General features: G+C 38.0%; 1 protein-coding gene across 1 annotated transcript; it reads left to right on the forward strand.

Annotated features, from left to right (window-relative positions):
• The first annotated feature begins 538 nt into the window (after positions 1-538).
• On the forward strand, positions 539-17,678 carry blmh (bleomycin hydrolase). The gene is made up of 12 exons (XM_044032008.1): positions 539-660; positions 2,507-2,704; positions 3,745-3,854; positions 4,553-4,694; positions 4,930-5,018; positions 5,137-5,229; positions 11,613-11,768; positions 12,051-12,209; positions 12,306-12,373; positions 13,001-13,118; positions 13,392-13,458; positions 17,387-17,678. Exons 1-12 carry the CDS (start codon positions 651-653, stop codon positions 17,533-17,535), a joined length of 1,359 nt encoding a protein of 452 aa, XP_043887943.1. The 5' UTR covers positions 539-650; the 3' UTR covers positions 17,536-17,678.
• The last annotated feature ends 3,315 nt before the right edge of the window (positions 17,679-20,993 follow it).

Here is a 20,993-nt window from a genome sequence, read left to right on the forward strand (position 1 = left end):
AGGATTTTTCTTAAGTAATATTATAAACTTCTACTTCTACCAAAGAACACATTTTTTGGTAAGATACTTGTACTTTTATCTTTGTATTTTGTACTTTTATCTTGTTTACTTTGTATCCCTTTTAGGTACTTTTTACAAAACTGCATTTAACTTACTGGTGTAACGAATAGCTCAAATGCTGATTTTACTACAGGTATGGTTATGTTAGGTTTAGAGATAAGGTTGTAGAATTGCATTGCATTTTACTTCAATATCATCCAAAACAACACATTGACTACCCAGTTGTTCACATTTAAACGTCATTAAATATGAAACAAAAAGATTAGAGACGTTAAAACTTTGAATGGGGTCAAATTTACCCCAAGTACAAGAGGAGGGTTAAGAAATCCAAATGTTGTTTAGATTAGAGTTACCTAGTCCTGAGGACAGTTGCTGCAGTCATTCTGCTAAATTGGTTTGTGGGAATAGGTTTTGGGTGGGCATATTCATAGACGACGAACTCCGCCCTGCCGCCACGTCAAAAGTCTGACCGCGAGTGTATAAACGAGCGCACCCTCTGCTCCTCCTCATTGACTCTCGGTGAATGAAATAAACAAAGAGCCGGTGACTTCCCAGGAAAACAGACAACGCTCCTCGCATTCCTCGAGAACATGGACACTGGTAAGCTGCGAGTCTCTTTCTCCAGTTTCGGTCTCGGTGCTCTGAGTCGCCGGCAGCATGAGCTCTGTGTGTATTTGACAGGAAGAGGACGGATGGCAACTGAGGGAGCTAACTAGCTAAGTTAGCATGCACTGCTTTAGCATGTGCTAGCATGACTTTGCCGTTGTTATTGTTTCAGCTCATCGGCTCAGTTCATCCCGATCATCTGTCAAAAAAACACCGACATATAAACTGTAGACGAAGGCTGGAATTTCAACACGACCCTTTAATTTGAAGCCTAAAATCTGCATTAGGAACAGGCACTATTAGCATGTGCAGTTAAAGGCTAGTCATCAGTGGAGTGGAAGGTGTCAGATGCTGTCAAACTATTCAAAGTGGTATTCAATTCCATTAATTGAAGTGGAGTTTTCGCACAGTTTAAACTCATAACTAGGTGAATGTCGTCGTAATGGCTTCTACTTAAAAGGATAACCTTTGACCTGCGAAGGCAAGTGGCAGCTATTTGTTTTGTTTTCAGTTTCAATTCATTGAATCTCAAGTTTTAATGTTACCAATTATCAGACTAGCAAGGATGAATATTTCTGAGTACATTTGAGATTTAATTGAAGTTATTCAATCTATATTTAGACACATTTAGACGTCAACACAACCAACAAAAGAATGGCATTTTATGCAAGAACTTCAGTGTGATTTTTAATATTTGGACCGGCCATTAGATGTTAGTCTTGAATGTTAGTTTGTCAAATAACACGAATATATGTATGATTCAACATGAGCAATATTTAATTAAAGTTATGTCAATGGTCTGTGTAATTGTGTCTTGTGTCTAGGCTTCATGCTAACCGTTCAGCACTTTGCATATGGACCATTGACAAGCAAAATAAAATAATTTTTTATTATTTACACTTTACCCCCCATCAAAAATAAAAATAATGAAGGCAGTTGTCTAACCAGTCGTGTACATTTCCAAGTCAAAAGTCCAAATTACTAACTACCGTTTTAATTATGCTCAGATTTTCTGCGACCTGCTTTTAGTTTGACTCCAGACTGAACACCTCCATTTTACAGTCTCATATTCATTATCTTTCCATTCTCAGTATCATAAAATCCCTCACAAAATGCCATGCAACTTGCTTTTTTATGCTACAGCTATGAACATAATGAAATGTGTCCCTCTAGCTGTCAATGTATTTCAGTTTTGTGTCAATAGATACTTACATAATTGCAGCTGAGGGAGCAAGGGGTCGAACTCTTCGCAGCATGCATGACTAGGCAATGTCCCGTGTCCCTCTCTGTTTAATTGTGCGTCAGTGTTTTCTGTTGAGATTTCAAACCACACCAGTGTCAATTTGAGTGAGTAATACCAGCCATTTTGTTTTTATTGTTTGTTTATAATTGTTGATTAATTGCTAATTGAAAGGTGCCTATAAATAAAATTATTATGATTATTGTTATTCTGTGTATGGGTTGTGGTGAAAGGTTATACAGCACCATACAGACACGGTCTTTGATAAAGGATGTGCTGTTATTTTATGACTATTGATCTGGTGTTTTCCAGCATTATTGTTACATATTCTAAGTGCACAATTGCTTATAAATCAGATCTTAGTGGAAAGTGTGTATGTCTAAAGTGCACAGATGTATCATGGGAATTAGGACAGAGGAAATTCTTCCTCTAATGTATAGACATCTGTCAGACTGTCTAGCTGTCAGTGTCTCCTATTACAAGCTGACTTTATTTGTGCTTGCATCCATTTCTTTAACAGTTGTTCTGCTATTCCCTCCTAATGCATTTTCTTCTTAATTTCATCTTTCTCTCTCTAATTCACTCTTCTTTATCCTCCAGGTTTGAGTCAGGAGAAGGTAGCCTCCTTCATCAAGCGGCTGCAGGCTGAGCCACGTTACCTGTTGGCACAGAACGTTTCAACATGCGTTGACCCATTAGAGGTTTGTCTGCACAGACAGACTGTCCAGGATACTGTGCACATCTTCCAGCATTCTATCCCCACAGAGGGCAAGCCCGTCACCAACCAGAAAAACTCAGGTGAGACTTGAAGTAGAACAGCTACATTCACCTTACACAGGAAGAAATTTGTTTAACAATGTCTGTGGTTAGTTTCGTTTCTGTGAGTGTCCAATAGAGTCACATTGACACTAGTTTTTGTTATCTGTGGTTATTGTAAGTATTTAGTATGTAGTTAAACAAGGCTTTAGTCCTTGGGTTATTACATGCACATTTGAGATACTGCAGTCACTCAGTAATGCACTTTCACATACCTGGCCTCCAGCAAATATTTGTGATAACTAAATGAAAAAAAGTTGATTAATCTACTCTGAAAATAGACCGGTTACTGATATCAGTTAGGAGAAACACACCAAAAATCCACACATCTACCTGCAGCAGAAGCAAGCAGGATGTGTTGCATGACCACTAGTGGGTCTATACATGATCACATGGCCACACAGGTTAGCCGTTTGTGGTTATTTTGCTAATGGTGAGAAAACTGTCACCAGCCCCTGCATCAAAGTCTTTGAATTGTTTTGTATTATTTGCTCTTGCTTGTGTGCTGCACAATTTACTTTACAGCAGAGAATTTGAATGTTTATACAGACTCCAATTTTTCTGTATTGAAGTTCAATTGTAAATTTTTACTTCAATGCTAAAGTTTGAAGAAAATAAACTAGTTATTTTCCTTAAACATTATGTCCATTTATATAATCTGTAAGCAACAATTCATGACTTTTAAAGAACATCAACTAATTATCGTTATTATCAAAATCCTCCAAAATATCACAATTATTTTTTGCCGATATCGCCCATCCCAAATTTCAGTAAATATTTTAAGTTTGTATCATCTGTTTTGTCAATTCAGATGCACTCTTATTCTCATATTTCTTTGTCATATTTGGTTGCTGCAGCTAAAACTTAACCAGCTATAACTTTATTTACATCACGTTACAATGAAATAGATAAATAAAATGTTGAGACCACTGACTGTTGCGTGATGGTTGATTGTGTGAACCTCAATGAAAGCTAATATTGTGTTATTCACTAAAAATGCCTATGTCTTTTTTTTAACTTAGGGAGATGTTGGATCTTCTCGTGCCTCAATGTTATGCGACTTCCTTTCATGAAGAAGTTTAACATAGAGGAGTTTGAGTTCAGTCAGTCGTATCTCTTTTTCTGGGACAAGGTGAGACATAGAAGCTATGTACATTTGTCTTCTAAATGTTTTATTATGCCTTATGTTTTGGTGTTGTGTGAAATGTATATTCAAGTGTTTCTTTTCATGTATTTACTTTGTTTATTTGCTTTTTTAACTGCGTTTGTCGAGTATTGTAACATTGTGATAAAGTAAGGTTTCTCTAGTTTTGCAGTCAAGATGCCGTGTGTTTGTGTATGTGCATTGGTAATGCTGTTGTTATGCAGCGTTCTACCACTGCACAACCATAGTCCATCTAAAGCCCTTTTTTTGATAAATGTGGTCAATATTCTTCTTCCCTGGGTCAGCGTCAAAGTGACACAGCACTGACACTTTAATCTTTCCCTGTCTCTTTATCTCTCTCTCTCTGACCTCATGTCATTTTCTCACACATGTTGAGGCAGATGGTACTGGCACCATAAATAAACTCTCCAAGTGCCTGACATCTAACCCTAACCCTACCAGAAACTATAGCATTGGTTCTTAATAAGGAAGTGATAGTATAGAACTCTAAGAATATCCTGGCACCCTTGTATTACATTACATCAGGGTAGGGCTGGGCGACATGTCCAGAACATGTCACTTGTTAGACAGGGAAACCTTTTAAAAATTTGAGGTAAAACATTTCAAAAAGTGTTTGCAAGACTCTGGTAAATTGTTGCATTGTTTTCTGTCCTCTTTTTTTATAGATTGAGCGCTGCTACTACTTCCTCCAAGCCTGTGTTGATACAGCACAGAGGAAAGAGCCAGTAGATGGACGTCTCGTCCAGTTCCTGCTCTCCAATCCTACCAATGATGGAGGACAGTGGGACATGCTGGTCAACCTCATTGGTGAGTTTTTATCATGACACATAATGCATTAATAGTTGAATTATTGACTTACCCTTGTAACTTGCGGTTACAAAAAGAATGTGTTGGTTTGTAAGGATGCATTGCACTGTTGTCAGAAGAGCCACTTCTAATTTAGTTTCCTTGCATAATGACATAGTATATCCAAATGTACTCTATTCTATTATAAATGTCCTGATTACAGTTGGTTAAATGTTTTATGCTCTACCTTCTTCAGAAAAGTATGGCGTCATCCCAAAGAAATGCTTTCCAGAGTCGCACAGCTCAGAGGCCTCACGCAGAATGAACGACATTCTGAATCATAAGGTGCCTTTACTTAAAACACACACACACACACACCCTGCTGTTGGACCGAATTTAATCATTTTTGCATAACGTGTCTTTGAGTCAGCACTGACTGTTTTTGTCTCGCTGTGTGTTACAGCTGAGAGAATACTGCCTTAGACTGAGGAACATGGTGGCAAGTGATGCTACTAAAGCTGAACTTTCTGATGCTATGGACACCATGATTGAGGAGGTGAGTTGCACACATTAAAAATATTTAATAAAGGAGCATTTTAGGAACATTTTATCCTTTTATCCTATCATTTACTGCAGGGACAAGTTACTAACCTAAGTTTAATACATACAGCATAGTATAAGTACTACAAAGGTTATTGCTCTAGGGCAGGGGTCTCCATCGAGTAGCTCATAAGCTACCAGCATCACCCAGTCCCTTTCCAAGTAGTGGACATTTAAATTACACTTTAGTGGACACCTCTCTCTTCGACTCCATGCAGTGCCAGTCATCTCACTAAAAGGAAATACCCAGTATGCATCATACATACAGCTGTACATATGGGTGCTCTTGAAGTGACACAGTAACATGTGGGCAGATGATAACAAAATGAAAAGAAAAAATGTTGGTGTATTTGTGACTGCATTGTTCTGTCTGTGAAATTCAAAATGCACATGGAGCTGAATGAGATACTATTTTTTTGTTTGTTTTTTTGCAAAAGAAGAGTTATGAACATCAACATTTTATAAAAAGGCTTTTTCAGTTTGTTTGGGTTGAAACAAGCGATGAGAATGAATGTTAAAAAAAACAAAAACAAGAGTAGCTCTCAGCCATTTTCATTTTGTCAAAGTTGCGCTCAGAAGAAAAAAGGTTGGAGACCCCTGCTCTAGGGTTAGTACTTTCCAGTGACTCAATTGGGGCAGAGTTTGCAGTGCGGAAATTTCCTGACAGAAGTTTCATTGACAAATTCAGGAAGCACTTGTTGACTCTTTCTTTCTTACTCTTTTAAATGAGTATGAACAGAAGAAATCATGTTTTATTCACTGATTGATGGGTGGTTGGCTGTGTGCCAATATTTAACAGATGAATGTTCATCATAATTTTATATTTACATTCTAATCTAAAGCAAATAATAACAGAATTACTACATTCCTTCTTTATGAAAATACCACTTGATTTACGTACATAAATCTTTCCATCAGTTACTGATCTCATTAGCATTATCTCCTATGTACATAACAACAGACAATATTCTGGATAGCTTTGACTTACATTGTTCAATTTGTACCAGAAGAGGGAGCTACTAGACAATAGTTGATGTCCAACCATTACAGGATAGCATTAGAGGGATGAGTTAAAACTGTTACCACTGTGTGGTAAAATCAGGGTAAGAGTTGCACTATTTTAATGCTAATGAGACTCAACAAATAAGAGGGGGGGATTTACGCTTTTCCTATAAACTCAGCATTAGTCTGTAGGTTTACATGCCCCAACCTTTCAATTCAAAAAGATGAGGATTGGAGTGTCAAATGTGCATATAGATTAAAAATAATGTTTGATAAACCAGTCATTCAGGCTCTGCAGCACTGCAATACCTGCCAATTGCCTGTGAATACATGATGTGACGTACACTGTTGACGACGCATTCTCTTGATAGCATTCAATGGTTTGTTAAACTATTTGAGTGACTTCTGCATGACAAAGCAGCAAATAAAAATAACCTGCAAATTGTCTCAGACACCACAAATTTGATGACCTCCATTTAAAAAAAAAATAATAATAAAAAAAAATGATTCACTCCTTTGAACCACACATGGAACCTCCTTTTTTTTCTTTCTTTCTTTTCTTTCTTTTCTTTTTTTCTCACTGACCTGAGCACTGCTGTTGTTCACAGGTTAGAGTTAACGCAGACCATGATTCTCTGTTTTTATTTAAAAATTAAGACTTAACATGATGTGTATAGCACTATCAAATCTTACAACAAGAAGAAAAAAGTACAAGTCCTCTTTTCCAATCTCAGAATCCCTCTGCAGTCAGTGATCCCATCTGAGTCGAGTCAGGAGTCCTGGAAATCACAGCTCAAGTCAGATTCGTTGTGCACATGCAGTGTTTGGTCTGAACAGGTCATACTGCATAGGTGCGTATTCACATGAGCCTTTACTTCAGCCTTGTGCGTGCTTGCCTGTGTGTGTGTTGAACATATTCAGTGACAGACCAGTCAGTCAATCAGCCTTCTATTGAGATCATTGCACACAGTTCACGGCCTGGTTAAGCAGCCTTTGTTTTCAGCTGTTTGGTTGTATTGTGCCGCTGGCTGGTTGCTTATTTAAACAGTCGCCTGTATCACACAGTTGCCTCTGTGAATGCCACACACACAAACACGTGTTGTGCAACAGCAAAGATGGCTCCTGCTGCACTGCATGACATGGCAGGAGGAGGAGGGTTGTGTTTGTTTGTCCACCTGGAAGTGGTTTGTTTTGTGAAACACCATTCTGTCATGGACCACTGGTAATGGAGGATTCAGTCATGTCAAAAGAACGACCCGTGTTAATGAGATTCACATTGTTCAAGGAGACTGTTGCAAACATGTTTGACTGGCATCATTTGCAACGGGACACCCACCTCAGTAGAAAGTTACATGTTAACTAACCTAGATAATAAACGCTGTCAATAGAATAAACTAGTTTATAGATTTATACTAGTTTTAATTCTTTTTTCAAATCCCAGCCATAAAAATCCTGAATATAATTAAATGCTTAATATTTTCTTTAACTCTTTATTGCTTTTGGTTGTATTTACTTGATAGTCATTAAAACCTGTTGTCAGACGAATAGGACAAGTTTACTCATTGTGGTTGTGCTGTGTTACACCATGTGCTTGACTTATTGAAAGGGTCACATTCATTTTCATGTGTTGTCAGTAAAAATGAAAACTGTCGTCTAAGAGAGAATGGTCACTCGGTTGATAAGTTGATTTGTTTGTTATGGATTCTTAAACGTGGTTAATGTTTTCTTTGTTTTAGACTAATCAAATATACAGATTTTTTTTTATTTAATTCTAATATAATTGTTGCTAAATATAAAAGCAACTGCATGCAGCATCACTAATGTTACTCTACATTATGTCCATAACACCATCTACTTATGTCCTCTTTACAGGTCTAAAATAACAACAATAACTAATGTAGGCAGTATTGCGTCATGTTTCATTCAAGTACAAAGTACAGTAGTGCATAATAAAAAAAAATCAGTTGTCATAAAACCAAATGAATAATTAAAAGAAAAATATGCTAAAATCATTGTGTATATAAGTTTGTGACATTGACTGTAAACATTAATTGTTAATATTCCAATTACAAGCAATAATCAAATGAATTTGATGTGGAGTATACAGATCTTAGTCACATTATATAGATACTTTATGTGTATGTCTTAAATAACCCAATTATAATGTCCGAATGGAGTTTTCACAGCAATAGACTTAATTAGATCATGCTCTGTAACATAAATGAAAGTATGAAGAGAATGTTCTTTTAGCAATATAACCAATAATTTTGGGTTATGTAATCGTGTTGTGGTGTTTGTTTGTTTTGTAGCAGTCCATTGTAGGAGTTCTTTGTTCAGAACTCATTGTGCCTGTCCATGTGTACAGGTCCTTCTGTCCAAAACTCCGTTAATGGACATGCCATCATGCTGTCCATGTGTGTTTTATAGGCTTATGTTGTTGGTTTTCTTGGTGGCTTACGAGTGGGAAATGGATGTTTCTACTTGTTCTCATGCTTTTGAATCTATGAGTGCACATGTGTTGTGTCAGTCCTACTTTGGTGTGTGAGGAGGTGATGCTGTCCACCCTTCCTATGTGGTGGCTGTGATTGAGCCCTGGTCTTTATCACATCAGCCCCATAAATACTCCCATGACAGGCAACCGAGGTCAGCGTCTCTTCTTCCACTTACTGTACCTGGTTTTCACAGAATCTCATTGCGTGTCAAGAATCTTTTCTTTTTGTCAACACTGCCAAGAACATTCATTAAAGCCGAGCAGGTCGTGTGCCTTAAAACCTTGGCAATCTTTAACCCATTTTAACCTGCACCTGCAGCAAGAATGGGCAGAGCTTTTAGCGTCCTTGCGCTACATTATTGTGGTGTAGAGGATTAATGTTCGTTTCAAAGCCTGTTTTTCTCTTTCATGTTGTATCTGGTCTGTGTCGCTCCTCCTCTACTCTTGCTGACATGGACAAGTCAACTCTCACTGGCGCACAACTGAAGTTCACACAAAAAATGCACACAGATGGTATCTCTTACTCCATAACTGTAGCCCTCCCATGCTCCATGGCGTCATGAGATCAAAAATGCCAGGTGTGGCTTTGTTCTTGGTGCTCAAGTTTAATTTATGAGAAGACTCTTTAGCTGTTGGTTGTTGGATTACTTGTGTTGTTGTGCGATGTGGGTGGGTCCTTGTGCATGTGCCATTGTCAGGGACTCGAAGGTTCGTTCTGCCAGTTGTCTACTCTGTGAATTTCTTTGCACAATTGTTAGAATTTAACAGTATTTAACTGCATGTTTTAAAAACATAGAAGTTTAATCAAAACCATGTTCATTTTCATCCTAACTGTCATTTGCTTATGCTCATCGGTCCAGCTTCTAGACAAAAGATATAAATTCTCTTTAGTAAATCACAAAGAAAATGTTTTACTTACTTTTAACAATTTACCATCATCCGATTGACAATCAGAACCTTATTATGTCTTTATTGGCAATGTTGTCATGGATCTCATTTGGAAGTCACCCAAAAGTAGACCTAAAACCCACTGAATTGATTATAGATCTCATCTGGCCTGGGAACACCTATAGATCCACAGTAGCAGTGTGTCAAGGAAGAGGATCTTATGGAAATCCCTGCTTAACATGCTGCCTCTGTGACCCTATCCTGGAAGAAAATTATGATTATGTTATATATTAAAAAGCGCTAAAAGCAAAGTCCTGAATGTTTACAGACTGTAAATATGGCAAATCCATTTATTCCCTCAATAAACTCACATTTGTGCCCCTCACGACGTCTGTAAGGAGAATGTAAAGTGAGTGGAAAAGGTTTTTACTTACCAGAGCAAACTTGTTTTTGGAAGAAAGACGAGAGAAAGGTGGGGGCTAAGGTGTAGCAGAGATTTCACAGGAAGGTTCTGAGGGCATCTGGGCAAACATAGATCAGACCGTGGGATGGACACCTTGGCATGTCATTTTAAACTTGGAGTAGTCTAAACAGAGTGGTAAATTTAGAGGGGGGTTGAAAAGATGCCTTTGTTGACTCAGCTTATATGTGTATTTTTGCATATGTCTGTGTACTCTTATGGCTTTCAGGCATTTGTGTGATGAAGAAGGGAGCGTTTGTTTGTGTAAGCCGCGCTTGAATTTATGCATTTTGATGTGAGCATGTGTTCGGATATGTTTTGAAGTGAGAGTCGTGGGCTCAGTGTCTACTAACTCAGAACCAAGAATCTTCAACCAAGTCATCTTTATGCACTGCTATGGCTGCTATATTTCTAAAAAAAATAAAATAAAAAGCCACTGCTGGGTAAGGAGATAAAAACAGAGGAGGTGAAAAGCAAAATAGGAAATTCCTGAGATAACTATATCATAATTCCGCAGGCCAGATTGACAGATGGCCCACTCCAAATAACCCAGTTGAGCCCACAGGAACTCCGTCTGAGCTTTAGCGCCCCAGGAAGACACACATGGAGGGAAGGGAAAACGGTGTGGGGTGCAATCAGGGGAAATGGCATATGGAAAAAGATGGATAGCATGAAAGAAATGTAGAGAGGGGAAAAAAGGGAAAATGAAAGGAAAGTTAAATGAGTATACTGTGTAGGGTTTATGTGTTTGGAGTCGGAGGGCTTAGATGAACAAGCATCAAGAATATGAGCGTAAATTGGATTTACAAACTTTCAAGACAACTGTTTCTTTTCAGTTTGATTCATGGGGGTTCCATTTTGTAAAAGTGTACCAGCAGGAAATAACACAAATACGTATGGCTTTTCATACGTTGTATGTAATAAAGCTTCAGTCCGTATTAGCAGTATAGACAAGTATAGCAAATCAATAGAAATAAGCGAGACCCCACTTCTGTTGTGGAATATCTGTGGAGAGTTTACTGATTTCCTGGGTGAGCAGCAACAACTCTGCCCATTTCTTTTTGTATTTTTTTTAAATTCATGTATTTGCTCTTACACTCTCAGTACCACTGTAGGTTCTGATAGCAAGCTAGTAAATCACAGTCATGTCAGTACATTACACAGTAATTTATTTATTTGAAATTTGGCATTGTTGAAGTGTCCTATTTATGCATTCTCCGGTTATTATCAACCGTAGTACAACCGTTAATGATGTACATATATTGGTAATAGAGGGCTGTTGCATGATCAAATGTTTCCTGCTCTTGTCAGGCACCACAGCTGCTTGTAGTTGAGTAGAGATTCTGTGGATTGTTGTTTCAGTCTAAAAAAAAAATGTACAACAAGCTTTTGATCCAAATGTTTACCGTCATAGAATAAAAAACACAAGCTGGGTTTTTATTGACATGTTTGGCCAGATTTGCAATGGTTGATGTTCAGATTGTGAATTATGTTGCAGGTGTTCCGGGTAGTCACTGTTTGTCTAGGCAGCCCTCCTGAGACCATCAGTTGGGAGTACAGGGACAAGGACAAGAACTTCCACCGCATGGGAGCACTCACCCCGCAGGAGTTTTACACCGAGCATGTGAAACCCCTGTTCAACATTCATGACAAAGTATGTAGATCCCTCAAGGTCCAGTGTGTTAGAATTAGTGACCTCTAATCTAAGATGTGTCTTTTAAGACCTTTTTAAAAAATTACTTTTAGTGTACATCCAACTGGCTATAAGAACCAAATGATTTATAGTGATTAAATACTTTTACAAACATATTTATGATGAGTAGTATATTCAGTTTCTGTTAATAAACGCCTAGTTGTTACACACTGGATATTTGTAATGTTTGCTCACATTAATGTGCCAAATCTCAGCTTCTAATCCATGGCTTCCTGCCCCCAGGTCTGCCTTGTGAATGACCCTCGGCCCCAGAACTCTTTTGGGAAGCTGTACAGTGTCGAGTTCCTCTCAAACATGGTTGAAGGCCGCAAAACTCTGTACAACAACCAGTCAATCCAGCTACTTAAAAAGGCGGCAGCAGATTCCATCAAGGAGGGAGAGGTGAGGACAAAACTGGCATCATGTGGACACAAGTGTGTGAATGTGAGCATGAGCCCTCGTATTCATTTGAATGTGGCTTCTTTTTTTTTCTTCTAGGCTGTATGGTTTGGTTGCGATGTTGGGAAACATTTCCACAGCAAGCTGGGCATTAATGACTTGAATGTGTAAGTATAGAAAGTAAACAATGAATGTGATTTACGTCATTGTTATAATGACAAAGTGTTGCTGATTCTCTAATTTGTTAAATTGTAAAGTTATTTGTGATGCAATTGAAACGTGTTGGTCAGATATAAGAATCAGTACATGTAGCATTGTTAACATGGCATTAATATGCCCATCAATTCTCTCATGATGTTTGGCTCAGAGCAGCAACCTGTCACAATATTTACATAATTAGGTTTTCTTTTATTTGTACTTTTATATGTTCGATAAAGATTCAATTACTATAATAATAGCCATGCTGCCAGTGAACTGTCCCACTTTTTTCAAGAACCTTTGTATCACATTTTGATTTGTGCCATGTCTTTATATTTCTTTTCTGCGAATAGATTATTTTTGAAATGAGGCTGAGGTTTAGACGAGACAGTCTGCAAGAGAAAGGAAGGAAATTGGGAGCTGTCTTTAAGCCCATGAAGAATCCTGCGCTTGTGGCAACAAAAATTAAATGAGACATATTTTGTTGTCATTAGACAAATATGTGGCTGGCATCAAAGATGAGGAGAGAACATTTGCAACAGAAAATGTATCGTGATGTGTTAAGTTTGTGTGTGTGTGTGTGTGTCTCTATCCAGGTTCAACCATGAACTTGTGTTTGGAGTTTCGGTGAAGAACCTATCAAAGGCAGAGCGGCTGATATACGGAGACTCTCTGATGACCCATGCTATGATCCTCACTGCTGTCACAGACAAGGTATACTCCCTCGAACATGCAATGTATTCATGCAAATATACTTTCTTTCACAAGAAAACCAGCAGGAGTGAACTCAATCAGTCACAATGTCCGCAGGCTTATTGCATCAATGTCTTGGTGCATGTTTACTCTGTTTTAATCGGCTGCAGGTTTTTCATATTGCTGTCAATTTTCCCTCTTGTAAGTAATCCCAGCTGTCGGGACACTTTCTCTATTTCAATCTCTGCTTTTCCATCTTAATCTCTACATCTTCTTTGTCTATTTCTCTCTCAGGACGGGAAAGAAGGCTATGAGAAGTGGAGGGTGGAGAACTCTTGGGGCGATGACCGTGGGAACAAAGGTAACCCATAACACACTGTAACGCTGTTTTTTTTAGTTTTTTGCTTTGGTTTGGATTATTTCTTTAGATTAAAACTTTACATAAATTATCAGCAGCATGTATTTTAAATGAACCAAGTGTTATCCACAAGTGTGAGACCACTTAATTTTGAATATGTTTTGTAGCAAAGGCTCCCTGCCATCTCCTCATATCTTTCTCACACCACAGTGCTCCTCATGAAAAAAATACCCACGATCTTCCCATTTGTGTTATTAAATTATGGACAGGATTAGAATGAAGCCTCCCTGTGTTGCAGCTTTATGAACATTTAATTGGCTGTGTCCTGTTTAAATCAAACAAACATGATATATTTTTCTGTCTTTTTAAGTCTCTAAGCGTTCAAGGATCCAGTGACATAAAAGTGGTTACTGAATAAACCGAGTGATTCACTGTAGCCAGAAACATACTAATACAAGTCGGGTCTCATTACTTTCAAAGCTTTATCGATTTGTTGATTTTCTCTATGCTGTATTGTTTATTTACACCTAGTAGTGCTATATCACATTTGTAGTCTATCTATCTATCTGTCCATCCATCCATATATATATATATATATATATATATATAGATAGATAGATAGATAGATATATATATATATATATATATATATATATATATATATATATATATATATATATATATATATATATATATATATATAGATATAGATATAGATATAGATAGATATAGATATATATATATATATATATATATATATGTATGTGTATATACACATACATAATTAATTTTATTGACGAGAGGTGAAATGGCGTATTAGATTTCCAGCTGTAAGATTGGTTGCTTATTAAACCCAACTCTTGTTTATTGAATATTAGCTTGTACCACTGACATCCTAAATGTCTGCCAAACTCTTGAAAATGTTATGTATTTGAAAAGAAATGAGAGTGGCTGAGTCAATACAATTTACATGTAATTTTGGTTTCCTCCATTTTGGGTCCTCTGGCTTGCCATTTCCTCAAAGGTTAGCACTGTGAAGACATCTTGAATTACAGTGATTAATATCACCCCCTAAAGCTAATAAATTAATTGTGATTTTGTGTTTTTTTCGCTCCGAAACTTTGTTTTAAATACTGTGTGACCAGGCCAGGAATATTATATAACTGACACACGATCCATCACTGTAAAATGTTGTATGTTGACTCTATGGGACTTTACAACCTGTCATTTATTTTTATTGTTCCAGCATGTTGAGGACATTTTTTATACTCAGAAATTCAAATTAATTTTAATTTAAAAATCAGTCTTGAGTCGTTCTGATGCACCAGGGCAAAACAGATTGTAATCAAGTGAGGTTGATTTGTCTCAAAGGCACAGCAGGTACTCCACTCCTCTGCTCTAGACTTAACTGTCTGCTGTTGTTTTTCCTCTATCCTTTCATCTCTGTTTCTCATCCTACTCTGACCCTCCCTGTCTCTTCTCTCCATCTCTGGTCTCAACATTCCATTGCAAATTATACAAGAGCATTTCAGGTCAGTCATGCATCGTCTGGCAATGCACACATACACAGTGCAGCATATACACACAGTGAGAGACTTACACATTCTCACAATATTTGCTTGAACCCACAAACCATTGTGACTTGGGAAAACATGTGAAAACCCCTCGGTCAAATCAAATGGGTTTCACGCGTATCCCATTCCATAAACACCAGCAGATGGGGAAGGCCTGGGCTCGCAGTCTGTCCACGGCCAAATTAATAAAGTTATTGAGAAGAAAGATTTGAGAGGTGGAGTTCTCTCAGGATTCCAGGGACTTTGCTTTGACAAAAGCTTAGGGGGAATAGTTGCAGTGGAGAAAAATAAGAAGAACATAAGGGGTACTTGATAGAGATGAAACCAAAATAAAGATGCAGCACAGGTGGAGAGTGGTAAGAAAGAAGGAAAAACAGTATTGGCTATAGCTGTGATACAGGGATAGAGGGTACAGTGTATGTGGTTTTGCTCTCCCTGAGGCCTTAAAATATTCCTCCTAACGCTGAAGGAGTCTCTGATGACAGGTTTAACTTTCGGTTTCCTCCATCTTTTAGCCTGCACACAGCTGCCGTTATGACTCCGCTCATTCCACTGCCTGTACTTTTACAGGATCTGATATTGTTATTTGTTTATTCAACTGGACATCCCACAGTTGATTTGACATATTTGACACACTGATGGATACTAAAAATACATAAAGTATATTGTTTAAATAAATACCAGATAATTGTTATTATGGATGGATGTTTTGAAGTATGCTTCTCATCTGTTTGATTTATGTTATTTGGCCTGCTTTCAGTCTCCCATTTCACATTTGTGTGAACTGGAAACACTTACTGAAGCTCTGTCCCCAAATCAATAAATAAATCAAATCAATCATAAGCGTTCTAAATAGATTCAATAAATTTGCAAATTTTTCATATTAAAAAGCCAGGCTTCGAAATGATTTTGATGATCGGATCATTGTGCCCTTAGCTGTTAAAACATTTGTTTTAAGCTTCAGTAAGCCGTCATGCGAGTGTGTCTGTGTGTGAGAGTGTGTGACATGGCTAAATCATTGTTCCCCCTGTGTTGGAGCGATCGACAGTGTCTGTGAATAGTCTGCAACCCTTTTCCCACCAGTGAAAAAGAAATATGGCTGCTCCGCATGCCTCTAGTTTACAATACATCCATCTGCGATGAGACAGGATAGTCAGCCTAACCCTAAAAGCAAATAATGACACCCGAAATTCACTCGCATACATACACACACTATGCCACCCAACATGTGGCTTCCAGGAAGCCATCACAGCGAGAACTAGGCAGAATGCCACCTGAGATTTGCGTACTTGGAAGAATACACATGCACAACTGACACCCAGACACACCATCTCCAATACATTGTTTGGATGTGGCATATTCTTGCGGTTACTCTGACGTCTATGCTAGGTTGGCTCGATGGGAGGGACAATCTTAATCAAATGTGAATGGGGAAAGAGAGAAGAGGAAGAGAAGGATTCACACTATAATCTATTGTACAAACTTCTCCTGGTCTTGTACTCCATTTTGTAGAATGCAATTACTTGCAGACATCTTTCTTTGTAATTCATCATTTCAACATGGGGCTGCTGGTGCCCATCCAACTGACGTAGAGACAAACCATCATTTACTTGTATCTATGGGCAATCGATTGCTCGATTGCAATCTCCACACAAAAACTGGGTCACGAACCAGCAACCATCTTGCTGTGAGGTGTGAGCCACAATCAAAAAAGAGAATATTTAGGGAAAATTTACGGTTAATGTTGTTTGAAACAACATAGATTTGGCCACATTGCATGGCTACACATATACAAACACACATGCTCACACAGATGGAGAGAAGGGCATTGTTTAGTTTTATGAGGGTGGGTATACAGAGGTGATGGCAGGAGTGTTGAATGCACTGAAGTGCAGGGTGGGGGGAGTATGAACCATGAGGGGCTGTGGTCCTTCTCGTCCTCCACCCTGCCACTGGTTGAAACAATGGAGTTTAGTGACAAAGAGGACTTCAGAACGTCATCTTGACCATGTCTTCATGACTGAATGTATTGGCTGATTAGATATTTGCATTAATGAGCAGTTGGACAATCTAATGATGATCTACACAAATCCAAAATAGATTGTGTAAGTCAAATGTCTGTCTTGAAAATTCTCAAACCAGCTCCATGTAAATTAAGAGGGGGGAACGTCTATGCTGTTTATATTTTTAAGAGTCACAAAAAAGATTAAGAAGAAGAACATGTCCAGCTGCAGCTCTGTAAGTCATTTTTTCTGATAAACTCTGAAACAACCAGATGTTGATCTAGGTTTTTAGTAATCTCAGCTGCCAACATCACAAATCTTTTACAAACAATTGCTTCCTGTCTGTCTCTTTAGGTTACCTGATCATGACGGATGATTGGTTCTCCGAGTATGTGTATGAGGTGGTGGTAGACAAGAGGTTCCTGTCCCCTGAGGTCCTGGAAGTGATGCAACAAGAGCCTATTGTACTTCCTGCCTGGGATCCAATGGGAGCCCTGGCATAACCACAGAAATCCAGGTTTTAGCCTTGACCTCTGGTCTGACCTCTGACTCGGCCCTCTTTCCACGGCTGCTTTTACCTCTCCAACATTTACCCAACAGCCTCTTCTTCTAGACAAAATAATAAAGATTTTGATTTCTTTTTTTACTGGATTTCCTGTGTCTTTGTGTTTGATCTGTGTTTGTTTTCAGAGAACAAAGTCTCCTTTCGCTCCTTCATTTAATTCTCTTAGGCACTGATTCTGAACTTTACTGTTTAAAAAGTGTCTTTATTGCATCATCATAAATCTCTTTCAATTTTGACTTCAGACAACACTGCAAACAGGTAGCGGATTTAACGCCAGCAATCAGAGCTGTGTAAATTCATTGGGAAATACTGTTAAAATCCTGACATTGCTCTTAATTGTAGTTTCTACATGAGATTCAGGTTTGTGTGCTATTCCTCTGCAGCCTTTTCACCCTGCTTATCTTTTAAACACAGGCAAACCTGCAGGGATTTGCATGTCTTAAAATAACACACACACAATTCACTGCAAAACACAGTCTCCCCATAACTTCCTCTCCCTGCAAATAACACAAGGTCAATCAGAAGTGACATACTGTAGTCTGTACTGTGTCTGTACAAATACGTTGTGTGAGACGGTGCTCCTGTATCCACATATTTGTTATCAGATCTTTTGTCTGTATCCCCCTGACTGGGTATGTAGGAATGTTAAAAGCAGGAAAAGGTTCCATCCATTTCTACACAGACCAGCCATGTTGGCATGTTGGATGATAATCTTAGCACTTTCCTGAGTCTGCAATCATTCTTCAGTGACGTTTCAACTCTTCCTGCTTTCACGCCCCACCGTCAAGGTGAGAAAAACGTCTGACCTCCCAGCAGTTGGTCTGTTAGTGAAGTAATTGCTGTTCTCTGCAGTGTGATTGTTGACATGCAGAAAAGTTCATTCTGCATCACTGAAGGCTGATGGATGGAGAGCAGGGACGTGATGGCTTAGTCACTGGACTGCAGTTTCAATAGGTCGTCTGTGTAATGTACATCTTTCCTGACACGTGTTATATTAGCAAAAACCCCTGAGGATAATACTAAAAGCATTAAAACATGGAGGATAAGCCGACTGCATTAACTTCAACTTTCAATCATCCTCCCACCCGCAAACCTCCCCTTGGTTCCTCCTCTGATTCTGATACTTCACTGACTTTTACCTGCTGCTGATGGTGTCTTTATGATAAAACAATTGGGGTTGTTTTATACATACCCTTGTCATATATATGCAATAATCACTCTAGATGCACGACTCAGAGATCCTGACGTGATTTATAGTGATTTTATTTTCAAGTATTTTGTGGGGAGAGAAGCCTGCATTATGAATTTAAAATGGACAAATCTCTGATTTCACAGTACGTTAAAAGGAAATTAAAGATAGTATTAGTTGCTGTTTCACAACTGCAAAGACAGGTCTGCTGAAACTTTCTCTATAAACATGTCGGATAAACATTTAGTGTAACCTGGGACTTGCCTACTATTTTTTTTGATTAGTAAGTTATTTTGCTGTCAGAATTAAATGTTATCTAAGAATATTGAAAGCTTAGGCAAGAGCTATTTTTCTTGCCCTAGTAATTTCAAGATGTAGCCATTTTTGTGCTATTATATTCAGTGTAATCTGAAAATCTTCCTTTTGTCCTTTTATTATAGTTAAAAACATAACATGTTGAAGTAAGATACTGGAAACCCAGCTGCTCCTCAATCAGCTACAACAGCAAAATGCACCTTGTAATGTGTTGAAAGAAAAACAATAATATATTAACTCCTAACAATAAAAGTAATTAATGAGGAAAAACTCACAAAAACATTCACCTGTAACAACTAACATATTAACATTAATGTGCTCATCTTATTTATTAATGTTTATTTATCTGGGGAAAAAAAATCTATCATAGTGTTGAACCTTTTCCCAAAATGTTCAATGAATTACATTTTACATGTTAAAGTAAGATATTAAATGCAAGTTGTTTTAGCATTTGTATGTGTTGTGTATTGACTGGGCTAATACTAATTACAAAATAAATGTTATATACAGTATATAACACCAGCAGCACTTGTTATACACACTTTAAACTGGTTGTTTTTCAGGTGTAACATATAACCCTAACCCAGGTATGTTAATGAGTTTAACTGCTGACATCAGGCAGCCAATCAGGACAGTGGCGGCTGCAACAAGCTCTGACCACTTAATTTAAAAAAATACAACATTCATATCAACCACCAACTTTCCTGAAGATGAGTAAAGGTATGTATCATATTTTCTCCACATAATGCGCATTTATAATGTATGTTAACATCACACAGATTCATATTAAAAGGTTAACTTTGCCTATGCTAACGCTAATGGCTCTTGCACTGCAGCCATTTTGACGTGTTTTGATTGGCAAAGCATAGGTGTTACTAATTGCATTAATCAGTTGGCGGTGTGGCAGTGAACCAGTGTACACTGTGAAATTGAGGAAGTTAAATGGAGCTCGTTCGTCATTAATATGATTATTTTACACCAGTGATTTTGCTACTTTGACCAGTAACTATTATAGTTGTGCTAATGGCCCATTAGCTCTAACAGTATCATACAACATGCGCACAAATGTTTTCTTTAGTTGTGTTAGTGAGTAATGGAAATACCTGCTGTGTCAAATCCCTCTATTGTTTTTTTTTGTTTTTTTTTGTTTTTTTAAGTTTAGAAGTGTTGCATGTGTATTTAAAATCTATAAAGTGTACAGATTTTCCAAGTTTGCTCTCTTGGGGGCAACCTTATGTGATTGCTTCTTATGGGAAGATTATAGAGATTGTAAACCTATGACACTGTCCACATTGCCTTACAGGTCCTAAAAATGAGTCTCTAGTTGTTTGGGTTTGACAGGAGTCCACCACATGGTCAGTACCTGCCCCCTGTATTCTCGTGCATATTGTTTCCTCTCTTTTCCTCCTTCACCTTTTCAGTTGTGTGCTTGTGTCTCTGCATTCCTTGTGTGGATTTGTGTGTGCTACAGTAAGGATTAACCTAGTACTTCAGCTGATGCTGATTGGAATGACGTTCAACACTCACACATAGGCTGGCTCCTAATAAGAAGGCAAAATGAGACTGTGGGTGTGATATGTACAGATATTTAAATTCAATGTAACTTTAATGATGACAGCTGTGTTGTTTGTACACATAACCTCTTTCACCTCTGGAATATATTATCTCTCTCTCACCACACTCTCGCATGCGTGATAAAGGCTAAATACACTGACTGCTCTACCTGGCACGCTGCCCTTTGGCTCAGTGAGTTGCAGGTGCAGGTAAATGGGTTAGTTGGACCAGGACACAGACAAACTGGGACTCAATCTTTCTCACGCACTCTATACTCTTCATCATGTCCACCTTTCTCCTTGATGATTTGTAACTTGTCTTATAAATATGCATCCAGG

This window comes from Solea senegalensis, linkage group LG8 (genome assembly GCF_019176455.1).
Source record: "Solea senegalensis isolate Sse05_10M linkage group LG8, IFAPA_SoseM_1, whole genome shotgun sequence".
NCBI lineage: Eukaryota > Metazoa > Chordata > Actinopteri > Pleuronectiformes > Soleidae > Solea > Solea senegalensis.

Bases quoted from the DNA above. Each gene is read 5' to 3' on its own strand.
- blmh (XM_044032008.1), top strand. The intron at 2,705-3,744 runs GTGAGACTTGAA...TTTTTAACTTAG, and splicing joins CACCAACCAGAAAAACTCAG to GGAGATGTTGGATCTTCTCG. The intron at 11,769-12,050 runs GTATGTAGATCC...TCCTGCCCCCAG, and splicing joins TGTTCAACATTCATGACAAA to GTCTGCCTTGTGAATGACCC.